This window comes from Xiphias gladius, chromosome 21 (genome assembly GCF_016859285.1).
Source record: "Xiphias gladius isolate SHS-SW01 ecotype Sanya breed wild chromosome 21, ASM1685928v1, whole genome shotgun sequence".
Taxonomy (NCBI): Eukaryota; Metazoa; Chordata; class Actinopteri; order Istiophoriformes; family Xiphiidae; genus Xiphias; species Xiphias gladius.
Window position 1 is genome coordinate 23,766,341 of NC_053420.1, and position 26,764 is coordinate 23,793,104.

The window sequence follows — 26,764 nt, forward strand, 5'->3', positions numbered from 1 at the left end:
TGCCAACCTGCTCAGCAGAAGCCATTTAAGTTCAGCTGAATAATACAAGTGGCTTATGTAAGACCCCCTTCACTTGTGATCAATTATGAAAGCCTCGTGCGAGAGTAGCAACATCTGCAGGCAAAGAAAGGGTTCAGGATCTTGGTTTGACAGGCTCGGATGAAAATGAGAAAGAACAACCACGTCTTTGAAGAGTGGTGGTATTGATCTGGTGGGACTGTAAATAGCCAGAATCTGTGCTGGTTGTCAGGCTACTTAGTGTTCAGTGCTTTTATAGATGATACAATAGCAGCCCATAAAGAGGATAGGAAGATATAAGGCTCCAGTGATGAGGAAAAAGCTATAGTGTGTTTCATGTTCTGCAGTGTGGAACTGATTTTGTAATATTTGCATGTACAATAAACAACAATGTGCCCGAGGATATTCTGTAACTTTCAGAACACTACAAACAGAAAAGTGTGGCATCTCTTACCGAAGGTGGTGCCAGCTTCAGGCCGCGACACAGATGAGACGATGACAAAACCGAATCCTTCGTTCTCGCCGCGGCGGATCTCCACGTCATAGGGCTGCAAGGTGGAGGGGGTGGCAGTTGAGGTGGCGTTGGGGGACTGAGAAGAACTGGTAGCAGCTGCAGCAGCGACTACAGCGTTGCCGCTGCCCCCCGCCCCTCCGCCTCCTCCCCCGCTGCCGATGCCGGAGGTGGAGCCGCTTCCCGAGCTGACGGTGTTGAGGGAGTTCTGGCTGCCCTGCGGGGTGCGTTTGCCTATCTCCTCTGTCAGGCTGGGTGCCTGGGTGCTGCTGTGGTGGGAGGATGCCGGCGACGGAGGCACGTCTCCCTCTGCTTTAACTGGAGATGGCAGAGGAGGATAAGGTGAGAAAGATGCAGATATACTGTATCGAGTTGGAGAGGAAATAGCGTGGAAAACGACGGAGGAGAAAGATTTATGGAAGGAATAAAGAGGAATAAATTGTGGGCCTGGTAGGTGAGACACAACAGAAGCAGCATATGACACAGGAAGATCAAGAAGACAATGCAGAAAAAGAGATAAAAAGTGAGGCAGCCAGTGTTACATAAGTTCAGGAGACAATAGAGCAGAAAAAGCAGAGTAAGAAACTGGCGCATAATAAAGCAAGATAACTCTGAAAATAAAAAAGATTGTAAATAAGCACAGACATTTTTCTCTCCTAACACAGCTACTTTATATTGATATGATAAAAGACATGCTGGTAAGACAGCTTAGGGAGAAAAGCCTCTCCAACAATCTCTTCTCTGATCTGTTTTGAACAAATGAACTAAAGATGCGGCCCGCCTGCTGTATCTGGACATTTTGTTCCACATTTCATTTCCTGTACAGCTGCTCGAGGACGGCGCCTCATATTCTCGACGCTCTGGGGCAGACCGCGAGCAGCAATGCAGCAATGTCTGGCGGCTGTCAACGGGCCGAAGGTTGACCACCCTCTCCATTATATTTATGGGTCTTTCTTTATCGCCTTCTGAGGGGCAGAGCGGAGCTAAGATCGAGCAGTGCGAAGGTATTGATGGGGCACGGCTGAGTGCTTCCTACCGTTACACGCCCAGGCTATTACAGAGGGAGGAGAGGGGCAACCGCTGCACACAGTAAGCAGGCCCACGGCTCCTGATGGAACTGCAATGGAAATAATTTGGGCTCTTGGTAGTGTGAAGTACAGAGGGCTTTTCAGGGACTGAATAATGTTCTACTGTAGTAGCAGAGGTTGTAATGGCCTATTGGAATCAGATACAAATGATTAAATCTGACTTTATTCGCAAAAATAAGTTATTTATATGATAAAACACACTGCTAATATAAAATCAAACACTGACAAACTCGAATATGTTAACAGCAACTAGGAAGCAGACTTTGTCTGGATAAATATACTTAATTACAGGTTGATTTTTACGACTTTAAAGTTAGAATCATTCAGATTTTCATTCGATCAAACCTAATTTTTGATGCTTTTCATCATTGGTATTTTTTCGGCAATAGCCATTTAATGCATTTACATTCAGTAATTGCTGCTGTATATCGTATGATATATGACATTGTTAGTGGCGGAGTTGGTCCATTCCCACGCTGGGTTCAAGCTGCCTTCACAAGTACAGGGGATTCACTGAGAACTAGGCTTGCATGTAATCCGGCGTTTATTTTTTGACAGCGGATCAGTTTTAAATGTTGCTGGGAGTAATGGAGCAAGAAGGAGTCACTGTGAGCTGTTAGATGAAGAGTTTTGTTGGAGTTACAGGCAACAGGCTGCATACTTCCACCTTCAGAGCAAGGTGACCAGCTTCACTGTGATCTGCTGCTGTGTGGAAAACAGCTTGGCTGTCTGCAGCATTAGATCACAGAAGCTCAGGTCGTGATGGTAAAAGGCAGATTATTGACTGACTTCTTTATCAAAACAACATGACTCTGTTTGGCTGTACTGTAAACAAATGCACCAGTTGCTCTTCTGTTGTATTTCTTCTGTTGCTTAACGTGTTTGATGCCCCTAGAATTCTGGGATCTGAAATATCGAATCACGTTTTCTGTTGCTGCAGTAACCACGGGGGTCACCTAATCAACCTGGACTGGAATCTGAAGTCCGGCCTGGTTTTCTCACTCTCGCCTTGTGTTTCTAATAAATTTGCCATAATTCACAAGCCCTGAACAAGTTTTTGAACCAACAGAAATATATTAAACCGCTATTGGAGAGGTTGAACATTGACTTTTCTGGTCCTGTCAGCAGCTATTTATCAAGCTAGGCTGCTCCCGCATCTTGATCACTCTTCCTTCTTACCGACGTAGCTGGTTTTGCGTCGCACAGTGAGGTTGACGTGGCCCTGCTTGGCCGCCTGCTGCATCAGTTGCACCACCAGTTGGTGCGACTTGCCCACCACCGCTGTGCCGTCTACGCATATCAGCTCATCGCCAGACCGCAGGCGTCCATCCTCGTCTGCAGCACCATACTTCACTATGTGGCCAATGTAGATCTATAATACAACCAAAGAAGAAAGCATTATCATTCAAAGGCATCCTATTTTTCATAGCAGCTACAAAGTTGGCATGCATGTCTGCTGCAATTTAAACCTCCCTATTACGTCTTTACTCTTCTTTCCAGCCTGCTACAGTAGTCACCCAAGCCAAGCTCTACAGTAAATCATTATTTTATTCCCCTCAAAAAACGCCTTGCAGACCAGTGAACAAGAACAAACAGCTTTGCCTCTTTAAAAAGAAATGAAAAAAGTGGTGTGTGTGCAAAATAGATGTTTTGGGGTTTTTTTTGACTGATTGAGGCTAGGTTGGCCAGATCAAAGAGGAACTGGGTTGTCGAAATCACCGATCTGAATTTGAGTCCAACACAGAAGCTACACAGGAGGAAGAGAAACAGAAAAACAGAGAAACGCTGTAGATGCTGCTCTGAATAGCTCTGGGAATATAGCGTCCTTTTCATCATACAGGTTTCTGAATCTTGTGAGAGACCCACCGGCTCTCCTGGCTCGTTGCCTCCGAGGATCCTGAAGCCGAATCCTGTGTCCTTCCTCCATAGGAAAATGTCCTGCTCCTGGAAGTCTGGCACTGTAAAACAACAGACAACAAAATATCATTATCATTTCTGTATTAATTCTAACAGCAAAGCCCATGGGAGTTCCTGTGCCTGCACCAGTACAAGAGGAATTCAGCACTAGCATGCCATTAGACATTTAGTTTCTCCTTCAGTCAAAACGTTCATGCTCTAGCTTTGTCATAAAGAGGGCTGCATAAAAACGGCCATAATGGACGCACCCACTGCTCTCAAGGCATCGAACCATCTTCTTCTCTAATCGTCCTCCCAGCTTTTCTGAGCTTTGTCACTAAGACAGCATTTTGAACAAACAATCTGTCTGGGGGCTCTGGGGAAAGAACAAACAAGCGATCCATCTAAAGATGAAATAGGATCTATTTTGGGTTAAGAGCACAGGTATAGAGCTTAAATAAACTATCAAGAGCAAGACAGGCCGCCCTCATTCATTGGTTCCATAATTAGAAATGGTCAGGCTAAAACTCCCCACTGACGTCTGAAATAGCAGAGTTTTATTTTCTTTTAGCTTTTTAAACCATTTTCAGCGACACTTGCACAGACTGGACATTACTATTCGAATGGACTACACTGTTTCTTTTATGAGGTGATGTGTGACATGCCACTCCATTTCCCCTCTTGCCTACATTCGAGAGCACTTCCCACCCAACGGAGGTGCTATTACATACTGGAATGGGCTATATATTATTGAGCAGAGGGTCTGAGTATGGATGGTTCACAGTCCACTCCCATCCACAACAGAAAGAAGCGTGTGTGTGTGTGTGTGTGTGTGTGTGCGTGTGTGCTGCCTAGTCACTAGAAAGGTGCCGTGCTATAAAAGAAGCATTGCACTGCAGTGACTGATAGCTCATGGTTCATGTAGCAGTGGAGATGAGGGGAGCCTCAGGGGGATTACTGGGAGCCTGGGGAGAGACGGAAGGAGTGTGTATGTGTGTGGCCTCATCCTGGTGTACACACGAGCATTCTTGCTTTAAGTATGTGTATATTTATTCACATATGCATGAATGTGCATGCATTTGAATGGTAACAGCTGTGTTGTACTGGCTGACAAACACGCACCTCTGGGCAAACTCCCGAAGAGATTTCCTTTTGCACCAGCACAGGCCGCTGCTGCCAAGGCCACTAAAGTCACTAAGCGGCGGCAGGGCAGCAGAAGGCATAAGCAGCCTGCTACCAATCTGTTCCTTCAGTCAACAGTTAAAATCCCTGCGGAGTGCCGCTATCTCTTTCAATCTATCACAATGTAACTGTGGAGGAACTGGGAGAGGAAGAGTCATAGGCTAACTGTCCCAATCTGCACCTGCACTCGGGAGGGTCAACTGCACAGTTACACCCTACTAATGTCGATTAATAGAGCCATAAGTGATCTCCACAGTGAGGCAACTGGGCGTGAACGGATCAATATTTTACAGAGGACAGACCTGTGCAGAGCTATGAGTGAAGACTGCAAATTACAAGCATAGATGGTTCAAAGAGTGAGGGAATTAAAGTGGGATCATGTTATAACCAGACAAAAATCAAAACGAAGGCCAATAAAGCACAAGCTAGTTCCCTATCCTCTCTGGCTTCTGTTTTAACGGTGAACGAGTTTTTAAGGGGACTTTTCTGCAAAGGGAAATCTTTCACCACATTGTGTATGAAGGCCTTGATCCTAGCAGAAATTTTTCATCACTGCAAATGTTGTGTAGAGAAATGTCTGTGCCGTAGCCAAGGCTTGAGCCCTGTGGGGTGCATACTGCAGGATTTTAGGACGAGAGCTCAATACAGCGTGAGGAAGTGGAGGATTTCCACCTGATGTTACAGGTCAGCTGTCCTCCCTGTCATTTTCTGTGTTTGTCCTTTCTCGTACCTCAGAATCCCTTGATCTCCCAATGCTTGACCTTTCTCTTATCCTAACATTTTTCTTTCACGTCCCATTTATGTGTTTCTAAGTCACTTGTATTTCATTATCTTTTGTGCTCTGCATGTCTTCCTATTTGACCTGAGCAAACTGGCTCAGGAAATTTAGAAAACCCCTGTTAAGACTCCATCACCTTAAGACAGGTATATAGACATAATCTCCCCCTTGGTCTTGCTTTCTTCCACTCTCCATCGCTATTCTTTATTTCCTTTTTAAATCAAGCACTATTATCCTCTCAGCCCTTCACAGTAGCTTGCCAACAGACGTCTACACTACTAGCCCACGCTCAGCCCCTTTTTTCACTTTCTTCTTCATAGGAATCTAAATCATGAAAATCCTTGACAAGTGGCACCTGGGAAAGTGATTAGATGTTAGGGTCTCTCAGCCCTTGCAGACTCCTGTTTTTTTCTCCTCTCCTCTTCTGTTTTTTTTTTTTTTTTGTAATTTGACAGTGGATCTGAGGGTTATTCTTTTTAATTAGAGCTATCCCTTGCTTTGGCAAGGCTAGACAAGAAGGAGGGGGATATACAATTTGCTGACATCTACTCCACTATAGCTGCTAATTATACACCCATGTGTCTCCTTAGGGAAGTCTAGTGTAAAAGGTTGTCAATGGTGCCAGTGTCAACAACTGGACCAAAGGGGCATCTAGTAGCTATTAATGGACGGAACCAAGATCATGTGGGAGTCTTCTGCTGCTTATACTGATAGGAAATGACAATAAAATCAAAGCTAAAGCTGTAGTTTTGAATATCTGCTTTAATAAAACTTGACATTTTGGGAAATGTGTTAATTCACTTGATTGCTGAGATTTGCTGAGATGTCTTTATGATAAATATAAAGCAAGAGCCAGCAAGTGATTAGTTCAGTTTATCACAAAGACCGGAAGCAAGGGGAAACAGCTAGCCTGGCCAAGTCCAAAGTAAAAATAATCTACCTACCAGCTTTAAAGCTAAATTTTACTAATTAACATGGTGTATCTTGTTTGTTTGTAAAAACAAAGCCAGGCTACCCTGCTAGTTGTGTAAGCTAAACTAGGCTAAGCTAATCCCCTGCTGGTAGTAGGTTTACAGATATGAGTGTTATCAATCTCTCAGGACAATGTAAAAGTGTATTTCGCAAAATGCTTAACTATTTGTTAATTAAACATTTAAAAAAATTAATTTACATCCTACAATGCTATTTCCATCATTAGTTTTATTTGAATTGGTTTAGACTATTTTCATTTTAACAGTATATACACTCAGCTGCAAGTTTACTAGGTACACCTAGCTAAAACTAATGTAGTCTAATGCAACAGTCCTGCAATACATCCTACCTTCTTGAAGGTTATAATGTTCAATTTTTGTTTAAACTTTAGAGAGGCGCTGTATGGAGGCTGTAGTTTGTGGTGCTTTATTTCATAATATTGACAGGTGGTTTTAATATTTTGTCCACCCCATTTATATCAATGAGGGTAGGCTGAATAACTGGAACACCACTCTGTATAAAATACAGTTCAACAGCACTATAAAACACATTCTCCAAAATGGCCACACAGTTGAATCCACACTTCTCTAACAAACACTTTCAACAAACACTGAACATTTCAATCCTCATTTAAGTATGGCTTACTGCAGGACTTCACATGAGTCCACATAAAACACCCCAAGCACCAAATTGAGACCACATCCCTCTCCAGAAACTGAACAAGAGCTCAAGAAAAGATACGGTCATTTTTGCTTTTGTTTGAGAATTTAAACCAGTTACTTACATTCACAAGACTTACAGTATCTCCCATCCCAAAATGTTGCTCCAAACATGCGGTACCATTTTAACACACCAAGGGTCTCCCCCGAGCCAACAGTCCCATGCAGCCCATATCCAACCACCACCAAAAATTAATGTACTTACGCCTACTTTCATACATGCTCCTGGACTGGGCCCAGATCTTAAAGGGGTCCGGTTTTCTCTGGATGGTCCCGTCTGCTGGAGAGTCCTGGGGAGGCAGGCCTGGCAGGGGCTGAGAGGGGGGTGGGGGAGCTGCGTTCTCGCTGAGAGGGGGTGCCAGGGAAGGGTGTACAGGCGAGTCTGTGTGGGTGCTCCGGTGGCTGGAAACGCTATGCTGGGAGCTGTTCTGACTGTCCTTCCTTGATAACTGCTGTTGGAGAAGCAGATCGATATCATTTGACTTTTGAAAGTCAGCTGTGGAGGAGCAAGGAAGCTGAACTCGGAGCTGACGGTCAGTTAGAGACAAAAAAAAGGTTATTGCAGGCTCAGCAGTTGGAAAGAAAAGGGGAATCAGGGTTGTGGTGTTCGATTAGGGTTCAAAAAGATTAAAGATTGCTGCTACTTCGGATAAAAGTAAAACAGATTCTATGAATGTATAACGTCAACCATTGTTGTGCTGCTACTTCATTCAACACCAAGAATAATCAAGCTGTTTTATACAGAGAATTCTTTCAACAAACACAGGCAGAAAAGACCTCAATGGTCTCTCATGATTAAGTCATTCAACTGTGGGAGGAAAAAAAACTGCGGCTCAACTTACGAGGGTACATTGCCTATTCCTTTTGTTTAACAGAGTGGAATGTATTAACAAGACACTGCATCCCCTGCTGCATGTGTAGAGATATTCACAGTGAGTAAAGCACTTGTGGGGTTTGAAACGAAGGGAGGATTTTACTGGTGTAGCCAGAAATGTAAAACTCCTCATAAATCGTCATTGGCCCTTCAATAACACGGGCACTTAAGCGCCTGCTCGAGGATTTGAGGGGAGCGGTACTTGAGTAGGGTAAAGCCCACACAGTCCTGAGCTCAAGTGCAAGTACAGTGCAAAACTAAAAATCCTCTCCATGACCCTTGTCACGATGTCTTTCTTTACAGTCACATCTTCACCATTTGTTTGCAGAGTTTGCACTGCTGTAAAGACTTCAAAAAGAAACCAGTGATGTGAAAGGGTTACAGACAGAGCATGAGAAAGAAAGGCAGATATTTTAAGACAGTAAGAGAAAATGACAGCATTTCAGTCTCTTCACATCATGTGACGTCCCAGTGCTTCAGATGTGGTGGACAAAAATACACCATGAAGGGGCTGAGGCAAGTGGATCATCTGTTCTCAAATATCCAAGTGTTTGGCCTTCAAAGTGCAGCCATGTCTTCAATAAATTCAGACTCATTACTCCCTGAATCAGCCTCCTACACCTCTGCAATTCATGTTTATATTCATCATCCTTGTTAGACATAAAATAAGCTTGATGCTTTAGCAAATATTAAGTCAGAGCTGTGGCTCCAGCTGGAGTGCTTACTCTACCAGTGTGATGCGTCTAACCTCACTCATGTATTGTGTGGTGAAGTAAAAATCAATAGATTCACATAATTAGTCACAAATACAGGCCTTGTTTTGTGCTAAAGTCAGACCTCAAGGGTGATGCTTCCCATTGGCTGCAAAATGATTTTTGGGTCACTTTCATTCCACCAAAAAAATGGCGACTTCATTAGCCAATAAGTTAGCATTATGTCTTGTTTCTCTCCAAAGTCCAAATCCTATTCCGATTACAATTGAAAAAAATTTTTTTGTTCTCGATGGATCTATTAGATTTGACCTTCTGCAGTCACTGTGTTCTCCCTCTGTGCTCCGGGACTGGTTGAATACATTGGTTTCTCCTACTCCAATAACTTATTAAGGAGACAGAAGATGGGAAGGAGGGAGGGAGGAGGGGCTGGGGCAATGAAAACAAATCCTTGCTGCTTCCCCAAGACTCAGCTCAGTCCTGGTTTGCCACCAGCAGGCCAGACTTCACCACCTTGATGCATCGCAGAATTAGCTGTCCTCTTTAGTTTGTTTTGTTGCAAATAAACAGCCTCATACAACCAAACATAATGTTAAAACATCATACAGTAACATCATCATCATTCTCAACTTATCCATCACCTCAGTCATCTCATATAAGAATGTCATACCATCACCATTATCATCTACAAAGCACCGATACCACCACACCTCATTCCCCAAAACTTTCACCCAATCTACATGACATCACATACCCTCCTAGTGTAATCTCTGTATGGAGGAGCCAGCTCAAAATCATCCTGCAAAACAAAATTGACAAACACACGTTCAGTCACAAACAGTCAACAGGGTCCCTCCATTTATGTAGCAGATATATCACAGGATGAGGCCGTCTCTCAGCTGTGATCATAGATTCAGCCCTCACAGTGCAAGCTTAGCACCCAGTACGACGCGATCATCAGCGTGTTAGCAACCCAGCTCACGCGGTGCATCAAAGCCCCTCATCCCAGCCCTCGTCCCAGCCCCCGCCAAAGAGGAGGGGGACTGATGTGAAGCTACAGGGATCCACCCCCGCACAGCCCAACATCCCATGTCTACAAACAGACCCACGACATCAGCACAAGTTACACTTTAAACAGGGGAGTTGGGGATGAGGCAGGAGGGGAGAGGCAGTGAGAGTGAGCTGAATATTCCTCTGCCACATGTAGATAAAGGATAAGAGTGATGGATGGCAGGGAAAGGAGATAAATATATAAAAAAACAACTACTTACCAGTTTCGGGCTCTTCTTTGCAGGTGCCACCCCTGTGAAGCCAGACAGAGAAGGGAAAAAGATAAAGGGAGAAGGTTACCAATGGAGTTATAGTGTGTAGTCCACGTTGAAAAAAAAAGAAGAAAGGAAAAAAAAAAAACAGGCAACGAAGACTCCAAAACAATGTCATAACAGTGCTGATCTAACCCTCGTCTCCTTCTCCCCCCCTTTCCTCTCTTTCCCGGCTTTGGTTCCCTTGCTCGCCCATCCGCGGCTGGTGTTTGAGGCGGAAGGGAGGGGAGGGGGGGGAGCAGGCAGTGCGATCTATCTGCATCACTGCCGCGGCCAGCGCTTGGCTTGACTGGTGCAGCGGAAGAGTGGGGCCAGCCCCAAGGGCTAACCCAGCGCTCGCTAGACCCTAGCTACCCGACGTCCGCGCACGCATGCGAGTGAGTGTGTGTTTGAGGGAGGAAAGTGAGAGTTAAGAAGAAGGGACAGAATCCTGGAGAACAACTAATCTGGAGAATAAAGAGAGAGGAGTGAAAAGGAGAAAAGCGAGCTGTGCTCTGGAGTTCCTGGCCGTAGCATTACCCATGGAGAAGGAGTCCAAGATACTGAACATTAAATTATAGGCAACCGTCAGTTCCCCTCTTACTGAGACCATCTTCCTGTGTCCGCTGAGCGCTGCGCTCCGCTGTCGAAGGCTCCAGCATCTATAGGCAGTTGGCGCGTCCTCCCCGTATCTCCCTTTCCTGCTGTCTTTTCCTTTTTTTCCCTTTCTCTCTCTCTCACCTCACCGCACACTGTCCTCCCTCCCTTTTCTACCCTCAGCATCATCACCCTCCCTCCCTCTTCTTCCTCTCCCCCCTCCATCTCAGCCTTCCTCCCACCCCCACATGCTGGTAAACACCCATGCAGCTGCACACACAAAACACATGGGCATCAGACGGCTTTGTGTAGTGCTCCTGACACAGATCAAAGTGTGCTTAAGGTGTGACAGTCAGGTTTCTGTGTGAGTGAGCAGTGACCAAAGATATGACTGCAGAAATACTATTATCACAAACAAGCACACAAAGAAAGAGTGACAGAGGACTAAAATGTTAACACAGCCTGGATCTAGTCAGGGAAATTTGCTCCTTAAGCACATCACTGCCCTCACCCCCTCCCTTCCTCGGCTCTGCATGAAATAAACAGTTGTATGAAGTTATGGAAATGAGAACGGGAGAAGGAATGCATGAAACAAAGAGAAACTGTAGGACCGGTTGTGTGTATTTACCTCTATAATATTCCAAATTCAACAGTGAGTGGAGTATGAACCACACACACACCTCTGACATACAATAGTGGGTGTGTACCACAAGTAAAGCACGAGTGAGACTAGGCGATGTCTGATCCAAGAAAATGGGCCACTATTGTGTGTCAATCCTTTAGGGAAACTGAGACGATAAGATCTTACACACACACACACACACACACACACACACACACACACACACACACACACACACACACACACACACACACACACACACACACACACACACACACTTATCTTCTTTATCTCTCAGACATCTGGGTTCATTCACAGCTGACAGCTCCAACTGTGGTGCGTCGGTAGCTTTTTTCTTCTCTCCTTCCTCTACTCCCCCCCCTCCTCCTTCCCCTCATCTCTCTCCACTCCCCTTTTCACCTTGTTCCAATCAATAGGAATCATTCATTCAGGGGCGTGCAGCAATCTCCTAAATCAGATGTGTATGCATACTTCAGTCTTGAGGTAAGCATGCTGTCAGTCAAAGTGACAGGCTGGCATTTTGATTACTATTCATCTATCCACTGCAAATGATCGGCTGCTGCTGTCAGTCAGTGTCTCTCAGCTGGCTCTCTCTCCTCCGTTTTACATCAGACACGCTGATACACAAAACAGATACACCCTGGCAATCAATAAACAAATTCGAATGTAGGTCGATTCAGCTCTTCATAATGTACAGTACATTTTCTATTTAACCTTGTAAACTGTATGTTTTTTACTCTACAAGCAGTGTGACTGAACGAGTTAGAGGTGTGTTGTTGTTTTTTTTGATGAGCGATTTATCGTTTACATAATTTTTTAGGCAAAAATGCCAAACATTCCCAAGTCTCAGCTTCTTTATTGTGAGAGTTTTCTTTTCTTTTCTTTGTAAACTAATTATTTGGATTTTGATTCTTGGGTATTTATCATGGCTACATTTGTGATGTTTAATAGACTGAACAATTATTCTATTAATTCAAAAAATAACTGACAGATAATTGATAATGAAAATAATCACCAGTTGCAACCTTAAAACAAATAAAAACAGTGAAAACACAGCTGTGCAAAGGTCACAATTACATGGGTAGGCAGAGGCAGCTCTATGGGTTTTTGTGTGTGTGTGTGTGTGCGCGCACATGTGTGTGTGTGTGTGTGTGTGTCATGTGTTAAAGTGTGTTTGAAGCTCCAAGATCAAAAGGTATTGTGGATGTTTGGGCCAACCTCTAGTGCTAATTACATACAAGAGGGAGGAAAGAGCAGTTTTGGATGGGTGGGCGATCTGGCCTGGCCCTCACACTGACTAAATCCTCTGTGCCTGCAGCTCTCAAATAACAGACTGCCCTGCCCCAGCTCCTTTTATTCTGCTTACTAAATCTTACCATTTGTGGCAGTAACAGTGAATAATGATGGGCTATTTAACCTACAGGGCACGTAATTTGTATAATATCTGTTTTTTATGATTAATGATATATCACCAGATTACTATGAATTCCAATGAAGCCAAGATAATTAGGTATCCAGTATATTTGAGGATTGAAGTAAAAAATAATTCATTGAGCTTGACAGAATAACAGTAATCTTGTTTCACTGCCTGGGGAAAAACTTTGTGAATTTTAGCGACTTCTTTTTCCTCTGTGTGAAAGTAATACAGCTGGTTAAATTCCAACACCGGGTGGACTCTTTTGCAAACTCTGGAAATAACGTGTAGTGGAATAAATGCATCTACACATCTGAAAGCTGTGACACACAGTTTTGTGCACTGAAAAGATGAATTCAGCAACAAACTGCAGTCAAAGGACTTATGGCTTGGATCAATTGTATTCTGCTGAACTGTGTACAGGTCGACATGAAGCACTGCACCCTCCGCTGAACATGCTGTACAGTTTCCCTCTACAGATAGGAACTGTTGCACCAACCTGGCAGCACAGCAGGCACTAAACGGAAGCCATTACTAAGCAGATTATGTTGTCTGTCCACAACGTGTGTGTGTATGTGTTCCTATTGGTAGATCGCGACTGGGAGTGATGGCTTCCAACAGGCAGGTCCATCTGTCACCGTGGCGACAGTGCCTGGTGACCGTGGGGAACTGACAGACGGTCTCCCAGCAACGGCTGTTGTGGTGAGCTGCTCTCCGCCGTACAGTGAAGGAACGAAAGGCTCACATCAGCTGTGTACATCAGCAGCCTGGATTTGACAACCCTGCAGAGCACAGCTTTATTTAGGTTCCTCTATCCGTCTGTGTAAACAGTTAAATGAAATGTGACAGAGGAGCATAACGATGTGACTAAATAGATAACCAGATAAGATGACCAGGCAGAGCATGCATGCAAAAAGTTGCGTAAAAAAAAAAATCACTTTTTCTTGCAATGAATGCCATGTTGCTTTATTATCTAAAAGCCATGGAGTGCTTTTCCCCCTCTATTGTGCCTTCCATAGCTTTTAAAAAAAGCAGGGGTGAAATCCCCTCCTCCCACAAATGCACACATCCACCCAGAGGAGACCCCAGCGCACATTATCTGCAGAGCATTGTCATGGAAACAAAAGATGGTGCAATGGTGGAGATTTAAGGCTTGCCCAATAGCTATGGAGGTGTGAAGACATGGGGAATTGTGGGGGGTGAGGGAGAGAGGGGCGCTCACCTTGTCCCTGTGCAACAAGCAGTGATTCACCGGCTCAAGCCTCCAGCAAGACAAAAACGAGTGGAGGTGAATCGTGGGCACCTAGCAGGCAGGCTGCTCCCCCATCGTTGCTTTTCAGGACTGCAATACTGTTCGTTATGGTGTCACTGGAACGTGCAGTCAGCAGAATTTTTTATGCGAAGTGGGCAAAAATACAACGCTTCCTGCCTATACACGGAATTGATTTTCTGCTTTGGTCTGTGCACGGAGCCATCATCAACGTTTATCTCTTTCTAATGGATGTGTACAAGGCTGTCGACATTATATGGGCCTTATGAATGTGCATGCCATTAACTGTGAGTTTGTTTATGTGGGTTATGGGTTATGTAATTATGTTCGTGCCTCTAAGTGTGTGTCTTCAAAGAACAATGAGCCGTGGACAGGCCAGCTATTAGGAATTATGGACAGGGGCACAACATTTTCCAAATTGGACCCCTCATCTGCACCCCCCCAGCATCACCAACACGGTCCGGTGAAGGGGGGGGGGGTCTCTATCTCTGTGTTTGCTGTCAATCTCACCTGTTGCTTCTGCCCTAGCTGGCTTTCCCATAGCAGCATAATGGCTGCTGTCCTCCTCCGCCTCTCCTGCGTCTCTCTCTTTATTATCTACAGCTGTCCCTTCCTGACCCTCCCTTGCTGTTTCAGCAGCACTGGTAGAAGCCTGGAAATATTCAAAACGAACTGGATAGCTAGTCACACTGGTTGGACTGTTCAGCTTTCCCACATGTGTTTTCTTAAGTTTCTAGGTACTCTGTTTTCTGACACCTCTGGTCCAGGCTGTCTTTTTGCCTCGGCAGGATGAGCCCTTTTGAGTCTTTGAAAGAAAGGGAGGGAGAGAGACATCTGACTGGCCAAGTGTTTCAACTGCATCATTTTCACAATAATGCAGGACTGAGGTATCAGCTGAGAAGCTGATATGTTGAAATGTGTTTTCACCCTATATTTATATGTAAATACATATAAACTGTATTGTCAGGGATATAAGTCAGTAAGTAAATTGTCGTACTTGATCCCACTGAAGAGTTAACTGTAGACCTTTGCATGACCTTTGCACGGGCCCCCATGGCCATTGGGCCAGGGTCGTCTGTAGCCTTTGACCCCCCTGATGGTGGGCCTGTCCGTGGAGTGCTTTTTGACAGGAGGCTTTTACAACCTGTCAGAGCTGTTGTCGACCATTATGCCAATAAGAGGTAGCTTGTGTAACAGTGATCCACTTGGTGATTTCACTCTCACTCACAAAGGAAAACACACATTCCAACCTCCTGTATGTCTTCGAGGGGAAAATACATATCCTTCAAACTGCACTTAAAGGCAATGAAGGGAAACGCAAACAACCATAAACTAGAAGATCTACGATGTCTTGTGCGTTAACACTATGGATGCTTTTTAGATGATGTTCTTAAGAGTTTTCCACGTAGTCATGCAGATAATGTGAGGTCTCGGACACGTCTTTCGGTATTTAGCTTCCCATTTATTGAAGGGGAGATAAAGGAAGTAACTATGCAGTGGAGGGGTATATCAAAAACACATGCCTGAGTTAGTTCCTCCACCTGCCGTTTATCTGTCCACTGGCTACATCTCTAATTGTTAGATAGGAGGAGTGCGGGGCTTGATGGCCTAGCAGGGACTAATGTGTCACCGCTGATTGATGAGTCATGAAGTGTCAGGAGAGATAAGAAAAAAGAGAGAGAGAACGGAGCAATATGGTTTTTTTTTCCTGTTGCTCTTTCATCATCTCTCTGATCCTCAGACATCCATCCATCCATCCGTCTCTTCCTCTCCCTTCGTCCACTGCAGCCATCTATCCTTCCAATTCCTGCACATGGCTACAGGCAGTTGTTGCGTTAATCACAGCACATGCCTGGCCTTACAAACAGGTAAAAAAAAGAAAAAAGAAAAAAAAAAAGAATAGAGCACAGCTTTGCATCTAAGCTGAGACATATGGGCTTCATTTTTCTATAGCTTACTACTGACATGAGCTGCTGGGCTACTGAGAGGCTGTGTTCCAGAAATTCTACACCCAAACCAGTTTTCACTGACACAAAGCTGTACAGCAGTTGTATGCATCCCCATTACCCTGTAACATTTACATCTTTTTTAAAGGGAACATGGGAGAGGAAATTAGCATCTGTGCTCCAGCAAGACATCAGGGGCCAAAATGAATTATGTCATTGCATCAGTGGGAGCAGGAGAAGACAGGCAGGGGGAAATGAGCACATAAGAGCAGTATAATTAAACAAATGAAAGAACGATGTATCATGAAACACAGACTTGATTGAAGTAAAAAAAATCGTGCCCATGTGCGTATAGGCAGTACATTGCAGGGTACAGAATGTCTACAACCACTGTGTCTTGCGTGTTTAACCCATGAAACACTGTCAAAGTCTGACAACCTGACACTTTGGCCTGTGGCTGGTTCCTCCTCTGTATGTTTTAACTTGACCAAAAAGGGTCAAAAAAGATCATTCACAGCTAATGCAGCTTGGTCATAAGGATGATGAGAGCAAAAAACCTTGAAAGAGATTCACATAGCGGAATCGCATTTTCTACCCCCAGCATTCAGCACACTGTTGCTGGAATGAAAACAAACGTTCACATTTTCACGCAAGTTGACGTGCGCACGTGCTCACACACACACACACACACTGTGAGAGAGGTAGTGGGATTGGGTTGAGGGGGCACTGTTGCGCACAGCCTTCTTAACGAGTGCGTGTCTTTGTGCACCGTTCCTCAGGGATTGGCTTCCATCTTGATGTGGGCGAGCGGGTGTGAATCTACATACTGGCAGTGGGGGAACAGACACAGAAAAGGGGGGCGGAGGGATGGATCTCAACCAATTAAGATTGTACCAGGGTCTTACTGCACGGAGTCTATAATTGGATGGATGACTGTTAGACCAACTGTGTGTATGTGTGTGTGTGTGTGTGTGTGTGTGTGTGTGTGTGTGTGTGTACATGCACAACCGGTGTTTGCTCAGGGAAAAAGAGATCCTTGATGAATGGAAGGAGAGTGAGAGTAAAAGAGAGCACAAGAGAGAAAAAGATGTATGTATATGATAAGCAAAGCTGACATCAGGACCCCAATTAGAGGCCAGTGTGCCTTGCTGCTTGGTGGAGCTAGCTGGAGTGAGAGAGCGGTGAAGAGAGTATGAGTGGGAGAGTGAAGGCACTGTATCTGGAACCTTGGTTTATGTTCTCAGGAGTCCGACTGTGTGTATATGGCAACACATATGGCATGTGAATGGTTTAGTGTGAGCAGGGCATTGACACGTAAGAAAATGTACGGTGTAAACAAATTCACGATTCAACATGGGGAAATCTGAAGGACACACCGGTACACACACTCCTGGTATCTGTTTTTTTTCTTCAACTGATTTATTCACTTAGAGGGTCTAAAATTAATTATTTATTTTACTTCTTTATAATGTCGGTTAGCGGCTATCTGAACGACTTTTATTTGGTCATACTGTATATATTATTGGTAATTAGATCTAGACAAAATTAGTGCTGAAACAATTAGTTAATTAATCAGTTAGTCCAGGAGTCAGGAAATTAATCATCAACTATCTTATTAATTAATTACTGCTTTAGTCATTTATCAAGCACAAATACCAGTCATTCTCTGGTTTCAGCTTCCCCAATGTGAGTATTTGCTGCTTTTTGTCAGTTTTAAATCCCTATAAATGGAATCTATTGGGCTTTTAGACATCTGAAGATGTCCTCTTTGACTCTGGGAAAGTGTGATGACATTTTTTACTTGTTAATGACATTTTATAGACAAAAAAATTAAACAATTAATCAATTAATCGAAGAAATTGATTAATAGATAATATAAATAATTGTTAGTTGCAGCTCGAGATCAAATATCATTTTGGTTTTTCAACAAATTCCAGCATATGTACAATCCATGTCTGGATGCTAGACAGGACTGGGTATTATTAGAAATTTTTCAATACTAGTATATCAATATGATAGCACTTTGGCTACCAGTACCAAACCAATCCCTTTTTTGATACCTTGCTTTGAGGAATATAAACATATTTTTCTGCAATAGCTTTTTATTCGTTCAACAAAAGAAGCCAAACAGATGTTGTCTGAACAGAAGCAGCTATACGAGATCTTTGCCTAAATAAAACACAGTTTAAGATTCTCCGTGCTACGGATCGTTCGGTTGGTACCGAAAAAATATGGAGGATTGATACGCAGCCAGGAGAAATCAAGAAAATATGTTGACACACTGCACTACTCCAATTTGTACTTTCTCTAATTACTGGCTGTGTTGTAATGTTAGAGTCATCAGACTCTTCAGCAGAAAGGTTCTTTGTAAAACATATAGTACCTAGCACTTGGTGCTTAAATGTGCAAATGGGAGATGTGCACTGAGCACATTTTGTTCTTTCATACTATTAATGTGCATGAAGTACCAGGAAGGCAGGTGCCGTTATAATAAAGACTAAATTGGCTTTCATATTAATTTCCTCTGTTGTATGCTTCTCAGCTTACTGGCAGCCTTCATATCAAACTGTAAATGGTAAAAAACCAACCATAAAACATTAAAATCTTCCATATGCATTATCATCATCCATGTCTTTGTGTTTTAGCTCAGTGCCATTCCTTCTATCACAGTCTTATCTGCCTGTCTGTGGCGATCAAAGCCAGTCACTGCGTTCACACAAGCCCAACTAAACTGCCTTCTGTTTTATTGACAGCCAATTAAGCCCTTGCCCATGATGACACTCTATCACTTTATGGGCTTGTGTACACTAGCATGATGAAAAAATGCTCATTAGCAAAAGCCAGAGAGCGGGGAGTGGAACGGTTTGGTGTGGTGTGGTGTATGTATGTTTGGAGTGTGAGTGTGTCAAAAAGGGAGACAAAAAGAGAATGTAACAGAATGGAGAAAGAGAGAGACACAAATTGAGGTGAATTCACACATGTAGAGAAAAAGACAGACAGAAAGATACAGACTCATTGTGAGACTACAATGTAACTTGGCTGCCATTCATCTGACCAATTTCCCTTAGCAGCTCTGAGCACTTAACCCTACTGAGAATATAACTACGTGTGTGCACACAGACACACATATGCAAAAAACCGTTTAGTTATTTGAATTAAAAGCCCCAAAGCAAGCTAGGGACAGTCTGATGGAGAAAATGGTCCAATTACTTGTATCGCACAGCGCGTTTAGAGCTCTGGAGGTCTGTGAGTCTGAGGGGGATTGGAGGGAAAACACCGAAATTCAATCATTTCAGTTGTATCCTCCATTCACAGTTGCTTTGTTTCCACTTAGTGCTTCTGTGTGTCTGTGATTTTCAATCAGAAGCCATGACAAAAGCCGGGTGGTGCAGGTTCAAAAGCAGCATTCACATGCTGGCACTCTTTTTTGGCAGCACTGTCATTGACCAGCTAACACTGAAAATGTATGTCAACAGCAAAATGTCACAGGATTCAGCTCACACCAAGCCAGAAAAGCAGTTGGGTGGATAATATGCACACCAGCACAATTGGTTGCATCTTTAAAGTGACTCTAGCAGGGGTGTACACTAAAAGCCCAAAATACACTAGACATGTTTTTAACGAGCAAAGCACAGAGCAAACAGAAACAGAGAGGAGTGCAGAAGAACTTGGGCAAAGAGAGAAGCTAAATGTGTGACAGACTGGAAAAAAAAGGGGAATATTCAGACTCTCTGACCTGAAATGCCAACTAAACATGAGTTTCCTGTGTTTACCTTTCTTTTCATAGTACCTCCATCTCCCCTTTTTAACTTTTCCTTCTCTCTGCCTTCTTTCCATTTCAAGGCAGCCGTAATGTTCTGACTGTCGATGCTATTCAGTGAAAACATCTCACTCTCTCTTCCCAGTTCACTTTCAGCTACGACCTGAAATGTTATTTCAACTTTCTCTGCGGCTCCTTTTCTCCTTCCCTACCATAATTATCCCTCTATCTTTCCTTCTTTGCAATCACTTTTTTCTTCCAACCTCTATTTACATGAATAAATAAATATGTGTGTCAATAAAAGACCTCTCTGTGAGCTAGAACAGCCTGTAAGGCAGAAGCCTATTATTTTTTGTCAACATCATCAAGCAGATTCCTGGGAAAGGTTTGTTCTCTTTTGCAGTACTTCAGCATATGGGCACATAAATCAGAAACTGCCATATAACTTTGCACCTCCACTTTTCTCATCTCTATCTGCTCTCATCAGTTACAATACAAATGACGAGTGTATTGACACAACAAACATGCATAAAGAGAGACTGGCCTCCACTCACCTCTCTGCACCAGCATGGTGACCTCGCTGCCTTTGGGACACTTGCTGAGCAGGTCGACCACCTGGTTGTGAGACATGCTCTGCACGTTTCTCTTGTTCACCTCCACAATGATGTCCCCCTCCTTGAGGCCGCGGCAGCGAGGGTAGTCCACGATCTGTTTCACTCTCTGCCCTCCACCTCCGGGACTGTCTGCAATGGTAAAGCCGAAGCCCTTGTCTCCTTTCTCCATGTGTACAGTGATGAGCTCTGGTTGTGTGGCAATGGATGAGGCCAGGGTGACCACATCACTGGGGTAGCCATGCTGAGAAGAGGTATCAGAAGCCACCTCAGCAGAGGGGCTGTGGGGTCGGGGGAGGCCGTTGAGGGGTGCCCCGCCATTGGTCGAGCCGTTGTTGTGATTCTGACTGCCGTGGCTGGATGGTGAGTCATAGCTGTTGGGGGCTTCCTGGCCATTGACAATGATGGGCTCTTTGTTGTCGAGAATAGCCACTGAGGTAACCAGGCTTGTGTTGGGGTCATCGGGGTCAAAGGGCAGTGGGTAGCCACGGCACAGCTCCAAGTTGACCATGGAACCAATTGGGATGGACTGGAAGATCTTGACAACTTGGGCATGGGTGTAGCCTAGTACACATGTATCGTTGACGCTAACGATCACATCACCTTAGAGGTGGAGAAGATGGAGAATTTAGTTTAATTTTGTTAAGTAAAGCATTTTTCTGCCAATACCAAAGTTACACTTCCTTATTTATACACAATGCTACAATCAACATACAGAAAATCAAACTAAAGCAGTATTTTGTCTTTGTAAACTTTAATAAATTCAGTACACCAACCTGTCTCCATCTTGCCATCGAGGGCAGCAGGTCCATCTAGGACAAGGCTCTTTATCTGCAGGAACTCGTCTGGCTCGTCGCCTCCAACAACAGTGAAACCGAACCCCCGACGACTCTTTTTCAGCTTAGTATTGATGAAAGTCCCCTTCAGCTCAGATCGGTTCCGAGTAAAGAAAGGCTTCCCTCCTGGATGCACAAACACAGATAATTCAATTTAGACCCATCTCATACACCAGTGTAAAGAACAAACTGAATTAAGCAACTCTGGGTTCTGTTTGAATTACACACAACTAACCTTTATTCTCTGTGAGGCTCAGACCAGTGCAACCAAGTAAGGTAAGGGTAACGGCTACTGGCCACTGTTTACTAATCGCCCAGATGACACAACATGAATTACAATGGGCTGATTATAAAAACTTGATTAATTAGGTTAGAAGGGAATCTGAAACACAAGGGAGATAGCATGTAGTAGATGATGGGGGTAATCCCAAATGTAAAATCGCAATCAATCCCAACCCAATCCTACACCCCTTGGGACACTTCTGCTAGGCCTCAGCCACTGCTATCCTTGAGCACTGATCTGGGTCAACTGTGGGTCTACTGTTAACGGTAGGGGTTGCATTTGGCAACTACATTTAAACTCGTTATATAAGATAATATTGGTGGAGAAAAACGGCTGCATACGATGCTTCTAAACAATCGCATACGGATACTGTACTCACTAGGGCAATATTGATTACTCAAAAGTGCATAGAGTCAAAAGCACCATCAAAAGAAGCATGCACAGTGGGCAGTTAAGATATCAATACTTCAAGAGACACAAAGAAGTTCAGAAAATAAAATAAAATCTAACATGGTGCAAATGAAATATTATCTTGGTTTCTGTCCCCATTGGCTAATATGTAGGGTCCTTTTCACTTATAATGGTGGTTTTGAATTTAAAGATGTAACAGAGAGGCACCAGACAAGTTATGACATCAAATATTAGTGACACCCCAAGTACATGAAGGTCACACGAAAAACATGTTCATATAAGAGAGGGTTCTGCCTTGATAAATGGCTACTGACAAAACAAGTTCATCTGCCAGCAAGACATCCATTTTATCCAACAATGGTTGTGAGAGGTTTAATTAACACAGAAATCTCCATGAAACACATTTCACAATGTTCTTAAGTCATGAGAACTGCTCAAACAGTGCAATCTAAACCCAATTACTCAGTCTTCCTTCTTCTCTTCTTGCTTTCTCTAACTCATTATGTGGCATTAAGAATAAAACGAAGAAAGGTATGAGACGGTATCAGTCGAAATCAAAGAACGGAGTGAAGTATTCATGGGTGAGAATGAGAGGAATGAGTAGCAGCAGTTATATACAGGTACAGACTAAGCTCTATTAACAGACAGAATGTAAGGCATAAAATACAGAAAATTACTTCACATAATTTAGCTCATAGTTTACACAAAATTAATGAGGAGATGTGGTTGAGGTGCGGAAAAGAATGAAAATCAACAGGGAGAAGATGAAAGGAGGGTAGATTTAGAAGAAACGGATCACAGAGAAATGCGTGTTTAGTGACCTGCACTACCACACTAGGTTACGGCAGTGGTACAGCTTATCATTCAATGAAAAATGCTTTATTGTTGAACTCAGCTGGTTTCTTTATGAAGTGTGTGTGTGTGTGTGTGTGTGTGTGTGTGTTCGTGTGCAATGCCTTTGCAGAGCATTTTTTCCAACAGGCAAGATGTTACAAAAAACACAAGCTGAGATGGCGGCTTTATCCACAAGGGATCCAGAGATGTAAAAAGGGACCAGGAAGCAGGAGAAACATGAAAGCAAGGAGTGAGATAAAGGGATACCACATGATGCCTTTATCTGGAGGAAAGTCAAGGCCTAGGACAGTACAGAATAGCAAAGTCAGAGAGGGTGGCAGGCAGGGAGAGATAGAGTGAGAAAGATGGAAAGACAGAAAGACGGACATGACCAACAATTGAACCAAAGAAGAGAATGGTGGGAGACAAGACAAAAGCCAGCAAGACGACCAATGTGATAAAATAAAGAGATTGATGAGGGAAAAGGGAAACGGCGGCTGACAGAGCAGCAAGGGAGAGTAAGAGAGGGAGACAGGGTGAGGCAGTTAATTCTCTGCCATGGCTGTGCTAATTAGACAAGCCGCCAGTGGGAGGCTGGTATAAAAGGAGCTGGCAACCAGGAGAAAAACACACAGCAACGGCTAGACACTGAGTCTGTAGGTGTGTGTATTGCTAAATGATGGGTGAAATAAGGCCATTATTTGACCCAAAAATTGGAACAATATAACAGATGTTTCATGAGAATCAACATGTGGCTACAGTAAACACAGACAGTGCACATATATAAAATAAAACTGTACTTGGCAGAGTCACATTCAGTGTGTCTTCACAAAAATACAAACATTGCCTTGAGTGCTCTCTTGGAAGAATGTAGTCTACTGTATATAACGAATGAGCTTAATTTTATTTTACTTATTAAGAATATATGATGAAACTTTCACAGGGAGCTGCTTTATAGTGTCAATTCATAACTGGTCCTCCATCATGAAAACTCAAACATGGCCTCAGGCAACGGCTCAGGAAAACAAACTACACTGTAAGAGCTGAATTTGGTTTAACTCATAATAAGTCCCTCTGGGTAACATGGCATAGAAACAGAAAAGTTATGAGTAATCCTGTTTTCATGAGGTTTTAGACTTTAATTCTATAGATGGAAACTTACGTTTTTGTCCCATTGCGTTGGGCACTGTGGGTCCTGTCTGAGGGTCCCTGTAGGTCTCCTGGTGGTTGGCACCATAGCTGGCCAGAGGGGCACCAGCCAAGGTTGAGTCCTCGATCCATTCTGCAACAGCAAGAGGCACATGTTCTCTAGATGGTTACAGGTGCACAGCTGCCCTTCTTGTGGAAGAAACCAGGGCTAACAGCTCTCGGACAATGCGCCCTATTGTGCTGTGTGTTTGGGACAAAACCAGTTTGCTTCAAATAAAGCTAGAGGATATGGCGATGGAAGAAGGGCTAAAAATTCTCTATGAAAATGACACATTTCCTGCTCTGGCGTCTGTCTGGTATATAGTTACAAATAAACTTCCCACAGAGCGATAAGTGAATGAAACTGGTTCAAAAAACTAAAGTACCCAGAGATCATGTGAAACCTACATTACAGTTTCACATCTCCCTGTTGAGGAACAATGACAACATGTATAATCCAGGTTGAATGGGTCACACATAGTCTCGCATAGCCAGACCCATCTCCACAGTGCTGTGTCAGCGTTGGAGAATGGTCTGGCTGCACCCATTATCATTATGTTATAGGGGGTGGGGGGGGGACGCTCTGGCTTGTTTGTATTTCTTTAAACCAATCACAATCGTCTTGGGCGGCGCTAAACCGAGGATGCAGTCACGGTTCCCTGCAAAATAGTGTGGTGGGGCGGGGACTTGTTTTGGTGAAACATTTGCACATTGGGAGGCCATCGCTTTCATTAAAATGACTAATTCCCTGCAAAGAAAGCACCACAAAAAACAGTAAAACACGTATGTCGACTGTGTGATAGCACGATCCAAATCTTTGTCAAAACCTGCCAATTTCAGCATGTATGCTGCTTGCTCAGAGGTTGTTTCTGTTTCCCTTAGTGAAGGGGATTTTGAAAACAGTAAACAGACGGAAGGTGAGGAGAATACCGAGTGAAACGCAGCCAATGGCAGGCTTATACCAACAGTCTACATCAGTCTACGTCAGACTAGGTCACACATAAACTTTATGAAGCTTTTAACACTGTTTCATATCTATAATAAATGGAGGTTTGTGAAAACAGAGCGACTCATTTCTACATAATGGCCACCTTCTTTGATTAATCACCTTGTTACAGCATCAGGGCACCGATCAGACTACAACCTTCATTAATATTCTTAACAGTGAGATGGAATCGATGCAGAGGTGAAGAAATGGGTAAAAACCCTGCTTTAAGGTATTGAGTTGTTATTTTTTTTTGGAAGAGCGATTGAGCTTTCAAACGGGAGTAAAGTCAGCAGGTAATCGAGTGGGATTGAATAATTTCTGCTGAATGAGCAGAGGGTGGAGCATGACAGGACGGTCCCCCTGCAGGCTGGCCCGCATTTACAATTAATCTCTCTGTGGGGCGTCTTGTGAATGCATAAGGTTTGAGACAAGAAGCTGGAGAAACCTATTGGTTGAGTTTTGGCAGCTGTGTGAGCAGAATGCTGCATTATTAGCTTTATTACAGATGCTTTATTAATTGACAAGTTAGGAAGGTGACTCTCTTTAGCAGACGGATCATTTTCAGATGAAGCCAAATTTACCTGCCTTCTCCTATAGGAAAAAAGCTTTCATGTTATTACCACAAACAAGTATCTGAAGGCAACACAGAAAACAGAAATTAACTTCATAAAGGCTGCGTGGTCCAGCCGCAAATAATAGTTATGCCTTTATGGAAGGGCACTTAGCAAATCATAAGGCAGTAGCAGGCGACATCAAGTAGTACTGTAGCAATAATTGGCATAAAAACAGACACAATCCCACCTGCACATACAGACACATATGCAGACGACTCAGTCACACACATGAATAGAAAGAAAGGAAATGACGCCCTTGGTGGGGGCTTGTGAACGAACCTCGGATGTAGCGCTCACCTTCAGGTGGCTGCTGGCTTTGGGGCTGAGGCTGCTGAGGCTGCTGCTGTTCCAGCTGCCTGCGCCTCTTAGCCTCCAGCACTGGATTCTCATACTGGGTCTTCCTGTTGATATGACTTTGGGACAGTGAATAGAGGGATGAGTGGATGGAGGTAAGGAATGAATGACAGGGGGAATAAATAATTGGAAACATAGATTATAAGAATGGAAAACAGGATGTAGGACAAGAGGTAAATATCAGCAGGAAAGTGAAGCGCAACAGGGAGGGAAGACAGACACAGAGCAGAGGAGAAGATAACAGAAGAGAGAGATAGGGTCAAGAAAGGGAGGGGAGACATGGCGATAAGCTTTGATTAATAGTGGCACACACAGTGGAACAATACACTCGCATCCATCCACACGTACACTGGAACTCCTGTCTGAGACATGCGCGACACAATCACACTCACAAATCACATCACATAAATCCCATTGTGATGATGGCTTAATTCAAAGAAGCTACAAATGCCTTTCACATCACACACCAACCCTGGGAGGTTTCCTTCTAACCTGCCAGCACAAAAAAAGACACCTAGAAGCACCACATTATACGGCAAATGAAGGAAATGATGAATAATGTATATTAGAAAAAAATATCGCCGAGACAAAGAGGAAAAAACATAGAAATGTCAAATCCTTTAGCCTGCAGGTGCTGCTTTGAACGTCTAAAATGCATGAAATATATTTATATTTATGCTGAGGCCCAGGTTCTTCACACAAGATGAGATGCACACATCACACACACACATACATACAAACATACTCGTTGCACGTTCTCCCAAATGGTAATGACACAAACAAATTGGCCCACATTTTCCAGTCTACAAAAGACCAGAATAGCTGAGGCAAAATCTGGCAGTGATGTCTTACAGCAGAACTGTACAGACATTAGAGCAGCTCCCATCTACAGTGAGGTCAAGAGTTTCTTTTGTTAGTCTGAAAATGTGTGAAAGCAATTCTATGTATGTCCAAAAAGAAAAAGGC

General features: G+C 43.6%; 1 protein-coding gene across 10 annotated transcripts in view; it reads right to left on the reverse strand.

Moving 5' to 3' along the window:
• magi1b (membrane associated guanylate kinase, WW and PDZ domain containing 1b) overlaps window positions 1-26,764 on the reverse strand; it is a 139,709-nt gene that overhangs the window by 13,732 nt on the left and 99,213 nt on the right. For 4 of the 10 annotated variants that reach the window (XM_040159357.1, XM_040159362.1, XM_040159365.1 and 1 more), the window contains exons 9-18: window positions 25,724-25,857; window positions 23,817-23,936; window positions 21,067-21,252; window positions 20,234-20,893; window positions 10,020-10,051; window positions 9,503-9,547; window positions 7,370-7,616; window positions 3,484-3,575; window positions 2,797-2,989; window positions 473-847 (exon numbers count right to left, since the gene is read on the reverse strand). In XM_040159357.1, coding sequence (XP_040015291.1) covers window positions 473-847; window positions 2,797-2,989; window positions 3,484-3,575; window positions 7,370-7,616; window positions 9,503-9,547; window positions 10,020-10,051; window positions 20,234-20,893; window positions 21,067-21,252; window positions 23,817-23,936; window positions 25,724-25,857 — 2,084 coding nt within the window. The remainder of the gene's footprint in view (window positions 1-472; window positions 848-2,796; window positions 2,990-3,483; window positions 3,576-7,369; window positions 7,617-9,502; window positions 9,548-10,019; window positions 10,052-20,233; window positions 20,894-21,066; window positions 21,253-23,816; window positions 23,937-25,723; window positions 25,858-26,764) is intronic. The other 6 variants (XM_040159363.1, XM_040159367.1, XM_040159360.1 and 3 more) reach the window with 5 other exon arrangements.